At 37.2% G+C, this 15,529-nt stretch overlaps 4 protein-coding genes across 4 annotated transcripts; 3 read left to right on the top strand and 1 right to left on the bottom strand.

Moving 5' to 3' along the window:
* On the top strand, positions 1 to 1,876 carry LOC149040608 (RYamide receptor-like). Its single transcript, XM_089182281.1, has one exon. It carries the CDS (start codon positions 126 to 128, stop codon positions 1,137 to 1,139), a length of 1,014 nt encoding a protein of 337 aa, XP_089038407.1. The 5' UTR covers positions 1 to 125; the 3' UTR covers positions 1,140 to 1,876.
* Positions 1,877 to 4,238: 2,362 nt separating this feature from the next.
* On the top strand, positions 4,239 to 5,249 carry LOC113666621 (neuropeptide FF receptor 2-like). Its single transcript, XM_027182412.2, has one exon. It carries the CDS (start codon positions 4,239 to 4,241, stop codon positions 5,247 to 5,249), a length of 1,011 nt encoding a protein of 336 aa, XP_027038213.2.
* A 3,945-nt stretch (positions 5,250 to 9,194) lies between these two features.
* Positions 9,195 to 10,572, top strand: LOC149040607 (neuropeptide Y receptor type 1-like). Its single transcript, XM_089181766.1, has one exon. The coding sequence runs from the start codon at positions 9,249 to 9,251 to the stop codon at positions 10,260 to 10,262; it is 1,014 nt and encodes a 337-aa protein (XP_089037892.1). The 5' UTR covers positions 9,195 to 9,248; the 3' UTR covers positions 10,263 to 10,572.
* A 2,113-nt stretch (positions 10,573 to 12,685) lies between these two features.
* Positions 12,686 to 14,154, bottom strand: LOC113666643 (QRFP-like peptide receptor). The gene has a single exon (XM_027182437.2). The coding sequence runs from the start codon at positions 14,117 to 14,119 to the stop codon at positions 13,103 to 13,105; it is 1,017 nt and encodes a 338-aa protein (XP_027038238.2). The 5' UTR covers positions 14,120 to 14,154; the 3' UTR covers positions 12,686 to 13,102.
* Positions 14,155 to 15,529: the final 1,375 nt, after the last annotated feature.

Raw genomic sequence — 15,529 nt, 5'->3', positions numbered from 1 at the left:
TGACCAATTTTGCTGAAAATGCTGATAATTAGGTTACTTTGTTCAAACAAGGAAAGCGTATAGATAGTAGCCAAAGATTAGTTCTCGCAGATCTACTGGCTGCGTACACTGACTTCTCAGTGTCAATGATGTCGGCAAACCGGACTGCAACAATGAATGGAACTCAAACGTCGAGCTGCTTCAACCATGAAGCTAAAAGAATCGGAATTTCCTTTTATTACTGCCTGATTTTTGTTGTGGCACTGATCGGAAATATTATCATTGGAATTATAGTCTACAGGACGAGATCCATGCGAAAACCAATCAACTTTTTTATTGTAAACATGGCCATGTCAGATCTGTTGTTTCCGATTCTCTGTTTTCCATACATTGTAGCAGAGATTAACTTCAGCTACTGGTTGTTAGGTGGTCCTGTAGAACAAGCTTTGTGTAAGCTACATGACTTCCTCGCAGACGTCTCTCTTTTCGTGTCGATTCAGAGTCTGGTTCTTATAGCAGTGGATCGATTTGGAGCTGTAGTTTTTCCTCTCCGTTCTCCACTGATCAGTTCAAAGCATTGCCGGTTCTTTATTCTCACCACTTGGATCATTGCGGTGGCTGCTAATATCCCAGACGCTTTGACCTACGAACTTGTTGAATATCAGGAAGGGCTGGTATGTGTGCACAAGTGGAATGAAGTATTTGAAGAGTCACTGAGTCACCGAAACTACATGGTTTCAATGCTTATAATATTCGGGTATGTCCCTATGGTTTTGATTGCCATACTTTACATGACTGTTGTTATTAAACTAAAATCTCAGAACATTCCGGGCGAGGGATCGGCCAAGGGAAGAGAACAACAGTCGCGCAGACAGAAAAATGTGCTGAAGATGTCAATTGCCATCGTGGTAACGTTCATAGTATGCTGGCTGCCCGCTACAATCTGGTGGTTCCTTATCCTCTATCTACCAGACAGCACTGTGACGGCATCTTGCGGCTTCCAATATTTCAGAGTTATTGCCTTTTGTGTGGCTCATTCTAACAGTGCTATAAACCCTTGCATCTCTTTTATTTTCAGTGGAAACTATCGCCAAGGTCTTAAAAATCTCTCGAGGTGCTGCCTTGTATGCACCAGAGCCAACCAAGTTGCAAAGTATTAAGGTTCACTTGCAAGTTTAATAAGTGTGAAAGATTAATAAGTCAACAACTAAAATAGAATTATCAGTAATGGATCAGTTGTGGCCGCAGTTCAACATTATAAAGTAATGCTTACCCTGTGCCCTAAAAAAATGCTGACAGGTTTATAGTCTGCAACATTCATAGCTGGTAAACCAGACTCTAATCCTGTACAATACATTTAGCTCGTTGAAAACTTGAGTAACAACTAATTAAATAGATCTAGTTCAAATGAGTCTTAAGATTATATAGGATAAGTCAAAATATCTTGAATAGAAAAGAAAGTCTTGTTTGTTGGAAATCATCTTTATGGTCTTCAAATTTTGGGAGCCAATCCATGCATATGGGAAGTTCAAATTTACAGATTGTAAAATACCCAAACGTCCCTGCTTCAAATTTTCCATCTACTACCAGTGGACTAATGCCTTATTTTACAAACGGGTTATTGAGATTCTGACTCGTTCTCAGGCTAACATGGGTGGCAGAGAAAAAAGGTGTCAAGATATTGATAGATCTCTGCTGGTAGAGATATGCTTCAAGTTTTTGAAATCGCGCAATATTTGATTTGTAGATAGGTTTTAGAGCAACTTAGCTCATTGAGCATCATAGAATATTACTTAGCGAGTAGTTTAGATGTATATTCCCTTGCTAATGATGTTTTAACCTTAATTTCATGAAAAAGAGTAATTTAAACATGTTGTTTCAACAAAAAGTTTCAAATGTCTTGTGGTTTTCAAAAATTGAGGGTTGAATGAAACCTGAAAATGAATTGTTCTTCTCTCGAAATATGGTGAAAGTCAAATACATTTATTGTAAAAAGAGGTTACAATGGACACAAAGGTACAAATTAAAGTAATTAAGCAAACTGTCATTTTTGAGTAATTTAAATCAACCTCTAAAGAAATTGCACTTTGGACAAAATAGCCGCTCAATCCACCTGAATTAATTAACAATGTATTTAAACACGCGAGGGAAACATCTTTTCCTTCCATTATCTGCAACCAGTAAGTTATCTTGTAATAACTAGAAGTTTTGAATACAAATGCGAATCAAATCTTAGGAAAGCTTCAGGAACGAAGGAACATTGGAGGAAATTAGGATATCTAGAAACAAAGCAGATAAAATAGAACTGCTTTGACGTCGTCGGCTTATGGAAACAAATGGCCAGCTTTCACTTGCATCTAGAAGTTCGCTTTTGCAACCGAATTCTAGAATGATCTCATTCAACTTCTGGAAATTCAATTTTGGACAAAATAGCTGCTTAATGAGGGTGTCAATAAGTTGACGGCTTTCACGGCTAATGGTTGAGATTTTGATCGATTCACGTGCGGTGAACATCTTTCCATTGTTGTTACCAGAATTTATTTTTTTGCGGTTACCTTCTTTACGACTAATGGTTAAAATTTGTCAATTTAACGGCTAATGTCTTTGGCCATTTGACGGCTAACAATGAACCCCACTGGGACCTTCCTCAATGCACCTGAATTACTTAACAATACATTCAAACATGTTGAGTAACATCTTTTCTCTGCAAAATCTACAACCAGTGAGTTATTTTGTAATGGCTAAAAATGTTACTTACAAGTGCAGAATTAAATCTTAGGAAAGCCTATCTAAAGAAGGAATATTGGAGGAAATTATAATATCCAGAAACAAATCAGATAAAGTAGAACTAGTTTGGATGCCAGCGCATGGAAAACATCCGGCTAAGTTTGCTTTTAATTGCGTCTAATCACTCGCTTTCGCTACAAAGAATAGTTATGGTTTTACTTTAGAGCACGATAACAGCGCTAAATTCCCAAGCCTATCTGTTTATGTCTAAACGGCTAAGAAGACGACGCGATTATTTTTCGTTTGAAAAGAGAGAATAACGAAATGAGAATCGTTCGGTACTTGCATTTCCAAAATGCGTAAAAATTTGACAAATCGTTTTTGCTTCCTTCGAAAGGAAAAGCGGCCGTTTGATACAAAGTGCAAACGCATTATTGTCACAGAGCAATTATCCTACAAGTCAGACCTGATTAACAACACCAAGAAGACCATAAGAGTAAATATAATTTAGCGACCGTCACTTTATCTGAAAGGATTTTAAAGACGAAATGAAAAACTGTGGAGATGCTTGAATAAACAATTTTAACATACAGGCATGATCAATTTTTTATATTGATTTTAGTTTAACGTAATTTCCAGAGTTAGAGAACAGCTGGCTGAAGAAGAAACAGATCTCTCAGTTACAAGAATAATAGAAACTTAACTGCAGCGTTGACTGAAACACATTTCAAGCTGCGCAGTCAATCTAAAAGATGAAAGAGTCGCGAAAACTTTTTCTTATTGTCTGGTTTCTAGAGATATTATGGCAACATTATTTTCTCTTCCTATTGTCAACAAGACAAAATATTTGAAAAAGTAAATCAATATTTTAATTGTAAACATGGTTACATTGTCTGAACTGTTTTATTCGATTTCCCCGTTTCCTAGGTAAGACAATTATGAGCAACAACTGGTTCTCTTCTGCTTCGCAGGGGATTCTCAACTATAGAACAAATTGTCTTCAATAGAGCGTGTAGTCTTTGACTGATGGATGATTGGCTGCAATATACCTAAAGTCTTAAACACATCAAGAAAACCGAATGCATTGACACAATGAGTAAAACCAATTACAAAAAGAGAGAGCCTGGAGAGAGAGACAATACGGTCTCAATTTTCAAAATGCACCAACGGTAGAGACATAAAAGATTGAGAAGTCATGGGGGGATTTAAAACTATTAACTTCTGGATCCGTGTCTCTTGGATCAAATAATGATCAATTTTCTCCTACATTTTCCATCTTTTCAAGCGACGAGCATATGGCGCAATACTTTCCGCAAACTAGACTGATGGACTGCCACTGAACTAATCTCAGCTAGAACAATAGGAAAGTTTTGAGTGTCAATTGTTTTTATTCATGGCGAATCTACATTGACCAATTTTGCTAAAAATGTTGATAATCAGCTTTCTTTTAAACAATGAAAGTGCATAGATAGCAGCCAAAATTAGTTCTCGGAGAACTACCGGCTGCGGACACTGATTTTTCAGTGTCAATGATGTCGGCAAACTGGACTGCAACAATGAATGGAACTCAAACGTCGAGCTGCTTCAACCATGAAGCTAAAAGAATCGGTATTTCCTTTTATTACTGCCTGATTTTTGTTGTGGCACTGATCGGAAATATTATCATTGGAATTATAGTCTACAGGACGAGATCCATGCGAAAACCAATCAACTTTTTCATTTTAAACATGGCCATGTCAGATCTGTTGTTTCCAATTCTCTGTTTTCCATTCATTATAACAGAGATGAACTTCGGCTACTATATTTTAGGTGGTTCTCTAGGACAAGCTTTATGTAAGCTAAATTACTTCCTTGTAGATATCTCTGCTTCCGTGTCGATTCAGAGTCTAGTTCTTATCGCAGTGGATCGATTTGGAGCTGTAGTTTTTCCTCTCCGTTCTCCACTGATCAGTTCAAAGCATTGTCGGTTCTTTATTCTCGCCACTTGGATCATGGCGGTTGCTGCTAATATCCCAGACGCTTTGACCTACGAACTTGTTGAGTATCAAAAAGGGCTGGTATGTGTGCACAAGTGGAATAAAGTATTTGGAGAGTCACTGAGTTACCGAAACTACGAAGTTTCAATGCTTGTAGTACTCTGGTATGTCCCTATGGTTTTGATTGCCATACTTTACATGACTGTTGTTATTAAACTAAAATCCCAGAATATTCCGGGCGAGGGATCGGCCAACGGAAGAGAACAACAGTCGCGCAGACAGAAAAATGTGCTGAAGATGTCAATTGCCATCGTGGTAACGTTCATAGTATGCTGGCTGCCCACTACTATCTGGTGGTTCCTTGTCCTTTATGCACCAGACAGCACTACGACGGCATCTTGCGGCTTCCAATACTTCGCAGCTATTGCTTTTCGTCTGGCTCATTTTAACAGTGCTATAAACCCTTGCATCTCTTTTATTTTCAGTGGAAACTATCGCCAAGGTCTTAAAAATCTCTTGAGATGCTGCCTTGTATGCACCAGTGCCAACCAAGATGCAAAGTATTAAATTCACTCGCAAGTTTAACAAGTGAAAAAGATTAAGAAGTCAACAACCACAATAGAAGGATCAGCAATGGATCAGTTGTGGCCGCAGTTTAAAATTGTGAAGTAATGCTTAGTCTTTTCCCCAAAAAAATGCTCACAGGTTTATAGTCTGCAACACTGATAGCAGGCAAACCTGACTCCATCCTTGTAAACTACATTTCGCACGTTGAAAACTTGAGTAAAAAGTTATTAATTAAATCTAGTTAAAATGAGTTTAAAAATTATATATAATAAGTCAAAATATCTTGGATAGAAAATAGTCTCGTTTGTTGGAAATCATCTTCATGGTCTCAAAAATACTCACTGTTGAGGTGCTGTTTTAGAGCTAATTCTAATAAATTGATAAAGATATATTAACCAACATTGGTCCACAATTATGCACAACTTTCAGCCTTTCGGTCCGAAAAGTTGGACATTTATTTGTTCTTTGGGTGGGAAAACTTCTTGATGACATTTCAGTGGGAAATTTCTCAGCCCAATTGGTCCACAATTAGTTCGAGTAAAAACCTTACATCCAAGGGTCTGCGTGCAGATGTCGATATTGATCGTGAATGCTTTCCTTACATCCAGGGGTCCAAAATTCGTTCCTCATACCTGGGAGTTTTCAATTGTATCTCTAAATAGTCGCTATGTAACAAAGACGATTTAAATAAGGAGGTTTTCACAGAAATTTTACGGTAGCTTTACATAAGGGTCTGTTATCAGCCATTAATAATGATCCCATGTTTGATCCTTTGGTCGAGTAGGTTGACACTAAAACAAACTGGGGCTTGGAATGAGACGTTTATACCTTCTTTGGGTGAGGAAACTTCTTGATTTTATTTCAGTCAGAAACGAGAGGGTGCAAATTTCAGTCGCATTTTAACCTCTGAATACGGCAAAGGCTTCCAGACACATGTTGCATGGCATGGGACACTAATATATTGCCTTAGGGTTGTTTTTACCCTTTACAAAAAGAAAAATTTTGATTCTGATTGTTCGTAACCAGAACATCACGATTCACTTAAACAAGTTCATTTTTAAAAACGATATACATGTATAGTAATGTAAAAGGATTTCGAGGTGGAGTGTAACTAAATATGTGTCATTTAATGACGACGGTCCAATCCATCAAGTGAAATGTGAAGCCTAAACAAGAAAACTTCCGTCAATTACTTGCACGATGTGGTCACAATAAGAATTAAGCTAAAAGTACAACTTTAATCCCAAAACTGCCGAAGAATAAACTTGTTCTTAACATTGTTCTATGCACATGAAACGAGCCTTAACTTTGTTGCTGACAATCAGGGCCATTTGGAAATGTCTTGTGCTCAAACAAAATGCTTCAGTTCAAATTTTTGAAACTAATCCTATTTTAATTTTTTTCATGGGAAATTCAAACATCATACTTACGGACTGTAAAATAACCAAACGTCCATGCGTCAAATTTTCATCTAAAAACAGTGGACTAAGGCCTTGTTTTACGAAAAGGTTTTGTAAGATTCTGACTCGTTCTCAGGCTAACATGGGTGGCAGAGAAAAAAGGTGTCAAGATATTCGACAGATCTTTGCTTGTATAGACATTCCCTCAGTTTTTGAGATCGCGCAATATTTCATTTGTAGATAGGTTTTAGAACAACTTAGCTTACTGAACATGTTTAGGAATATCATAGAATATTACTTCGCGAGTAGGTTAGCTTTATATTCCCTTGCTAATGATATTTTGACCTTAATTTCACAGAAAAGGGTGACTTTAACATGTTGTTTCAACAAAAAATTTCGAACGTCTTGTGGTTTTCAAAAAATGAGGGTTGAACGAAATCTGAAAATGAAATGTCCTCCTATCAGTAATCATAAAGAACGGCTAGTACAATATTATCGAAATAGAGTGAAATCAAATACATTTATTGTAAAAATAGGTTACAATGGACACAAAGGCACATAAGCAATTAAGCGAACTGTCATTTTGAGTGATTTAAATCAACCTCGGCGTATGGAAACAACTGGCCGGCGTCGTCGGCGTATGGAAACAACTGGCCGGCTTTTACTTGCATCTAAAAGTTTTTTTGCTACAGAATTCTAGAATGATCTAAGTCAACTTCTGGAAATTCAAGTTTGGACAAAATAGCTACTTAATTAGGGTCTCAATAAGTTGACGGCTTTCATTGCTAACTATTAAAATTTTGGCCGATTGATAGTTAACGTACGGTGAACATCTGTCCATTGTTGTCACCAGAATTTATTTTTTTGCGGTTACCTTTTTTTGCTACTAACGGTTAAAATTTGTCAATTTTTACGGTTAATTTGTGGCCGTTTTACAGCTTAAGGTTAACCCCACTGGGACCCTCCTCAACGCACCTGAATTACCTAACAATTCATTCAAACATGTGGGGTAATATCTTTTCTTTGCAAAATTCGCAACTAGTGAGTTATTTTGCATTGGCTAAAAAATGTTACCTACAAGTGCAGAATTAAATCTCAGGAAAGCCTAACTAAAGAAAGAATATTGGAGGAAATTAAAATATCTAGAAACAAATCAGATAAAGTAGAACTAGTTTGAATGCCAGCGTATGGAAAACAGCCGGCTAAGTTTGCTTTTATTTGCGTCTAATTACTCGCTTTCGCTACAGAGAATAGTTATGGTTTTATTTTAGAGCACGATAACAGCGCTAAACTCCCAGGTCTACCTGTTTATGTCTAAAAGGCTAAAAAGACGACGCAACTATTTTTCGTGTGAAAAGAAAGACTAAGGGAATGAGAATCGTTCGGTACTTGCATTTCTGAAATGCGCAAAAAATTTGACAAATCGTTTTTGCTTCCTTCTAAAGGAAAAGCAGCCGCTAAATACAATCTACAAACACATTATTGTTACAGAGCAATTATCCTACAAGTCAGGCATAACTGGCAACACCAAGAAGACCACCAGAGTAAATACAATTTAGTTACCATTACTTTATCTGAAAGGATTTTAAAGGACGAAATAAAAAATTGTGGAGATGCTTGAATAAATAATTTTAACAAATAGGTATGATCAATTTTTTATATTGATTTTAAGTTAACGTAATTTCCAGAGTTAGAGAACAGCTGGCTGAAGAAGAAAAAGATGTCTCAGTTACAAGAATAATAGAAAACTTAACTGCTGCGTTGACTGAAACGCAGCTCATTTCAAGCTGCGCAGTCAATCCTAAAGATGAAAGAATCGCGAAAACTTTTTCTTATTGTCTGGTTTCAAGAGATATTATGGTAACATAATTTTCTCTTGCTGACATGTCGAAATATTTGTCAACAAGACAAAAAATTTGTGAAAGCTAATCATCATTTCCATTGTAAACTTGGTCCTGTCTGATCTGTTTTATTCGATTTTCTTTTACCTAGGTAAGACAATAAAGAACAACGACTGGTTTTCTCTTGCTTCGCAAAGGACTTTCATATATAGAACAAACTGTCCTCAATATAGCCTGTAGTTTTTGACTGATGGATAATTAGCTGCAAAAAACACTAAGTCTTAAACACATCAAGAAAACCGAATGCATCGACACAATGAGTAAAACCAATTACAAAAAGAGAGAGCCTAGAGAGAGAGACAAGACCGTCTCAATTTTTAAAATGCACCAACGGTAGAGACATAAAAGGTTAAGAAGTCAAGGGGGGCCTTAAAAATAATTACCTTCTGGATCTGTGTCCCCTGGATCAGCTAATGATTAATTTTCTCCTGCATTTTCCATCCTTTCAAGCGATGAGCATATGGCGCAATACTTTCCGCAAACTAGACTGATAGACTGCCACTGAACTTATCTCAGCTAGAACGAGAGGAAAGTTTTAAGTGTCAATTGTTTTTATTCATGGCGATTCTATATTGACCAATTTTGCTGAAAATGTTGATAATCAGGTTACTTTGTTTAAACAATGAAAGTGTATAGATAGGAGCCAAAGATTAGTTCTCGGAGAACTACCGGCTGCGGACACTGACGTTTTAGTGTCAATGATGTCGGCAAACCGGACTGCAACAGTGAATGGAACTCAAACGTCGAGCTGCTTCAACCATGAAGCTAAAAGAATCGGTATTTCCTTTTATTACTGCCTGATTTTTGTTCTGGCACTTATCGGAAATATTATCATTGGAATTATAGTCTACAGGACCAAATCCATGCGAAAACCAATCAACTTTTTTATTGTAAACATGGCCATGTCAGATCTGTTGTTTCCGATTTTCTGTTTTCCATACATTGTAGCAGAAATTAACTTCAGCTACTGGTTGTTAGGTGGTCCTGTAGGACAAGCTTTGTGTAAGCTACATGACTTCCTCATATATGTCTCTGCTACCGTGTCGATTCAGAGTCTGGTTCTTATAGCAGTGGATCGATTTGGAGCTGTAGTTTTTCCTCTCCGTTCTCCACTGATCAGTTCAAAGCGGTGCCGTTTCTTTATTCTCACCACTTGGATCATAGCGGTTTCTGCTTATATCCCAAAGGCGATGGCCTTCCAACTTGTTGAGTATCAAGAAGGGCTGGTATGTGTGCCCAAGTGGAATGATGTATTTGTAGAGTCACTGAGTCACCGAAACTACGTATTTTCAATGCTTGTAATATTCTGGTATGTCCCTTTGGTTTTGATTGCCATACTTTACATGACCGTTGTTATTAAACTAAAATCTCAGAATATTCCGGGCGAGGGATCGGCCAATGGAAGAGAACAACAGTCGCGCAGACAGAAAAATGTGCTGAAGATGTCAATTGCCATCGTGGTAACGTTCATGGTATGCTGGCTGCCCGGTACTATCCGGTGGTTCCTTGTCTCCTACCAACCAGACAGCACTATGACGGCATCTTGCGGCTTTCAATATTTCGCACTTATTGCCTCTTGTCTGGCTCATTTTAAAAGTGCTATAAACCCTTGCATCTCTTTTATTTTCAGTGGAAACTATCGCCAAGGTCTTAAAAATCTCTCGAGGTGCTGCTTTGTATGCACAAGAGCCAACCAAGTTGCAAAGTATTAAGGTTCACTTGCAAGTTTAAGTGGAAAAGATTAAGAAGTCAATAACCACAATAGAAGGATCGGCAATGGATCATTTGTGGCCCCAGTTTAAAATTTTGAAGTAATGCTTAGTCTCTACGCCCCCCAAAAATACTCACAGGTTTAAAGTGTGTAACATTGATAGCAGGTAAACCAGAATCCAATCTTGTAAACTACATTTGGCCCGTTGAAAATTTGAGTAAAAAGTTATTAATTAGATCTAGTTAAAATGAGTTTAAATATTATGTGGCATAAGTCAAAATATCTTAGATAGAAAATAAAGTCTTGTTTGTTGGAAATCATCTTCATGGTCTCAAAAATATTCTTTTGAAGTGCTGTTTTAGAGCTAATTCTAATAAATTGATAAAGAGTTCTTAACAAATTTGCTCCATAATTATGCACAACTTTCAGTCTTTCGGTCCGAGAAGTTGGACATTTATTTGTTGTTTGGGTGGGAAAACTTCTTGATGACATTTCAGTGGGAAATTTCTCAGCCCATTTGGTCCACAATTAGTTCGAGTAAAAACCTTACATCCAGGGATCTGCGTGCAGATGCCGATATTGATCGTGAATGCTTTCCTTACATCCAGGGGTCCAAAATTCGCTCCTCATACCTGGGAGTTTTCAATTGTATCTCTAAATAGTCGCTATGTAACAAAGATGATTTAAATAAGGAGGTTTTCATTGAAATTTTACGGTGTTTTATATAAGAGACTGTTATCAACTTAATTAATTGAGCATGTTTAGGAATAACATAGAATATTACTTCGCGAGTAGGTTAGCTGTATATTCCCTTACTAATGATGTTTTGACCCTAATTTCATAAAAAAGAGTGATTTTAACATGTTGTTTCACCAAAAACTTTTTAAATGTCTTGTGGTTTTCAAAAAATGAGGGTTGAACGAAATCTGAAAATGAATTGTCCTCCTGTCAGCAATCATAAAGAACGGCTAGTACAATATTATCGAAGTATGGTTAAAGTCAAATACATTTATTGTAAAAAGAGATTACAATGGACTCAAAGGCACATAAGCAATTAAGCAGACTGTCATTTTTGAGTGATTTAAATCAACCTCTAATGAAATAGCACTTTAGACAAAATAGCCGCTCAATCCACCTGAATTAATTAACAATGTATTCCAACAGGCGAGGAACACATCTTTTCCTTCCATTATCTGCAACCAGTGAGTTATCTTGTAATAACTAGAAGTTTTGAATACAAATGCGAATCAAATCTTAGGAAAGCTTAAGGAACGAAGGAACATTGGAGGAAATTAGGATATCTAGAAATAAAGCAGATAAAATAGAACCACTTTGACGTCGGCGTATGAAAACAGTTGCCGGCTTTCAGTTGCATGTAAAAGTTCGCTTTTGCTACAGAGAATATAGTTAACTAAAGGGGGTTACTAAAGAGCACGAAAAAAGAACCTTTAATAGAATTTTATACGCGAATGGTGCCTCGCCATCACCTAGATCTATTTAATCATTTTGGAATTCTAACGCATCATGTTGTAATCTTGCCATAAACATAAACCATAAACTTAAACGTGCAGCCATGTCCTTTGGAGAACACGATGAAAATTTGAAGCACTCTCACGTGCACGTAATTGCATGTTATCACACAGTATCTAATCGCGATCAGTATTTAGATTTTGTATCTTTAGTCTCTGGACAGCTCAAAGTTTGTCCTCTTTCATCTACTTTTTGGGGTAGATTCCCAGCTTGTAAACATCTTTTCACATTCAACGCATTTGCTAATGAATTTTGCATCTATATTCCCTTCATTTGAAATCTCTTTTTGTTAACTTGTCATAAATTTTATTGTAGTATAGTCTTAACAACGACTGTTGAACCAAATACAGAGAGTAATTAAAAAAAACGAAAACGAAAAGGCAAAACAAAAACCAAAGAAAGACAAAAACGACATCAAAGAAAAAAGTCAAAGTGAGCTTTGAGGAAAGGAAAAAAAAGCCGTTGATCCGCCTCTTGAACAAACCGCAGTTCATGGGAATGTTGCATAAACGATTGATCATACACGTATGCGATTGCAAGACATCGTTCAGTTGGAAACTCAAAAGCGCGAAAATTTACGAAGATTATCGTATGCATGGAACAATATCAAAAATAAAGTTCGTTCTTTGGACATTTTGAGATTAGATTCAGCTTTTGTATGTGATCACACCGTTTAAGTAATGAAAGGACGTTTTCTTGTTCAGGTTTCACATTTGACGGAATGAAAACGTCTTGAGTGAAAAACCACCTTTCCACGCAACATGCGTCTGGAAGCTTTTGCCGTATTTCAGGGCCAAAGAAGGGAAACCTAACCCCACTTCCAAGCCCTAGTTTCATAATGCAGAGTGTGAACCCCTTGGACCCCAAGAATTAAAAATTGAAATTTTTACCCAATTTTGAGCCCAATGACCTGAGAATTTATTTCTTAAAATACGCACCAGAACAGCACATTAACCCATATTTTCGAGACCATACAGATGATTTCCACTGATAATTCACCAGAAACAAGACTTTCTACACAAGCTAGTCGTGAAGTTATACTGCATGATATCTAGACTATTTAGACTAAATCTAGCCCATATTTGATATGAGTGAATAAGTTTTTGAACAACTTTCAAACGTGATAAATGTACTTTACAAAGTTTGGGTCTCTCAAAATTAGGCGGGATTTACATTATAGAAAATCTATTTAACCTCCGGTTAACCATTTTCAATGTTCTAGATTTACCTACGAGTATTTTTTAAGGTATTTCTATCGTTGTTGATGACTTCCTATTGTTCTTTATCTAAACTTGCAAATGAACCTAAATACTACGCAGCAACTTGGTTGGCTCTGTTGCATGCAGGACAGCACCTAAGGAGTTTTTTTAGACCTTGGCGATAATTTCCACTGAAAATAAAACAGATGCATGGGTTTATAGCACAGTTTGAAATTCTCAGGAGAATTGAAATAACTATGAAATAGTGGAAGCCGCGAGACGCCGTCATATCGCCGTCTGATGGATAGAAGAAAAGGAACCAACAGATAGTGTTGGGCAGCCAGCATACTGCGAATGTTAACACGATGGCGATGGACATTTTCAGTACATTTCTCTCTCTCCTCAAACGTAGTGCTCTTGTATTGGCTGATTTCTCGCCTGGAATCCTCTGGGATTTTAGTTTGAAAAAAACTGTCATGTAAAGTATGGCAATCAAAACCATAGGGGCAAGCCAGAAAACTATAAGCATTGGTACTGCGTAGTTTCGGAAAGACGAGGAGTCCCCAAATGCGTCATTCCATTTGTGCTCACATGACAGCCCTTCTTGATTCTCAACAAGTTTAAAGCTCAGCAGGTGTGGGATATGAACAGCGGCACCAATGATCCAAGTGGCGAGTATGAAGAGCCAGCAATGCTTTGAACTGATGAGTGAGGAACGGAGGGGAAAAAATACTGCTCCAAATCGATCCACTGAAATAAAAACCAGGCTCTGTATCGACACAAGACAAGAAGTATCTGGCAAAAAGAATACTAGCTTACACAAGGCTTGTCCAAGGGGACCACTCGTCAACCAGCCGAAGTTAATCTTCGTTACAAAGTACGGAAAATGGAAAATCGGTAATATCAGATCTGACATGGCCATGTTTGCGATGAAAAAGTTGCTTGGGTTTTGCATGGATTTCGTCCTGTAGACAATAATTCCGATGATGATATTTCCGATCAGTGATACAACGAAAATCAGGCAATGATAGAAGGTCAGTCCAATTCTTGTTGCTTCATGCATACGGTTGAAGAAGCTTAATGCTTGTGTTCCATTCATTTGAGCAGTCAAGTTTGCCGACATCCTCATCTGACTGAAACTGAAGTCAGTGTCTACAGCTGGTAGTGTTCTACTTTTGGCGGCTGTTCTTAAACTTTCACTTCATAAAACAAACCTGATTATTTAAATTTTTAATACAATTTCTCGAGGCAGAATCGTTATGAGTAAATTGTAATTGACACTCAAAGCTTCCTCTTGTCATAGCTGAGATAAGTTCAGTTGCAGTTTATTCTCGTTTGAGCGAACTATTTAGTTCCATTCTATTTCCTTCACTCAAACGCAAATCCACCAGTCGTTTTAAGTCATAAAATTCTCGTAAAATGTAAATAATTCAATAAAACTTACTCATTTTATTGCTCCCAGCAAAAGTCTTTTGTCCCTATCTTAACATAAGAAAACATCTGGTTTTGTTTAAAGAATGACATGTTGTTTCTCTGTTAAGCCTCGAACATTCTGAAAAACTATTTTTCACAGTGCTTTTGAAGACGTTTTATGTCGCTATTTAAGTTAATCAAAAATCGGGGAAAATTTGTTATCGAGCTGTTGTTACGGTCCCTCTTTTTTCTTGGAAATAACCAATGCATGCATAAACATTTCAAACAAAATAACGTGCCAAGTAGAATGAGAATAATCATTTTCAAATAATATATTTTTTCAACAACAACTGGGAATCAACGATATGAACTAACGAACTCAAATACAACACATCATTCGTTTTTTTGTTGGTCGCAAAACATGTGCAACAATCGTATCTACTCGTGATCCGCGAAATCTCTTGTTAATTCTAAAAGTCTTTGAGCAGCTAGTTATCTCTTCAAATGTCTTCCATCTATATTCTGGTTGGCCTTCTGGAGTAGATTGACAGCTTATAAACATCTTTTTTCATTTCATACATCTACTGTTGCGTTTCTCATCGAAAGTTTCTTCATAGGACATCTATTTTCGTTGATTTCTCTTTCATAAATTTTATTGTGGTATAATATAATAAGCCTCTCGAACGAACCATTTCATTGGCACCGTGCATAAATGTTCAAAATGTATGCCGTCTGTTCGGCCTCGTTCGGCGCTCAGCAAATCTTCGAATATGTCTTTCAGCAAGGAGAGGAGGATTCTAGAAGAAGGGAGATTCTAGGAGGATCGCATGTCGTCGCCAATAGTGTATGAAGTGGAGACTATGGAAAATTGACTACCAATGAGGGGAATCATAAGATTACTGAGCCTTATGGGGGGCTTATGGGGGGATAAGGAAAATTTTATCGAGACACAAACAAAATTCTCCGAACCCCTCCCCGCTCCTCCGTAAAGTAATGCAACAATAAGGGTAGGGTGGGTAAGACTAAACAATGGATCAGAGACAGCTTAAGTAAGCTGGTACTAAAGTTCCCACTTTGTAATCCTTTACACCCTAACATCAGTATGCATATTCTCCTTACTATTCTT

The sequence above is a fragment of the Pocillopora damicornis genome, chromosome 9, assembly GCF_964200805.1.
Source record: "Pocillopora damicornis chromosome 9, jaPocDami1.2, whole genome shotgun sequence".
In the NCBI taxonomy this organism is placed as follows: Eukaryota; Metazoa; Cnidaria; class Anthozoa; order Scleractinia; family Pocilloporidae; genus Pocillopora; species Pocillopora damicornis.
The sequence above is the reverse complement of the archived record's forward strand: the minus strand, read 5'-3'. Positions and strand labels throughout refer to the sequence as shown.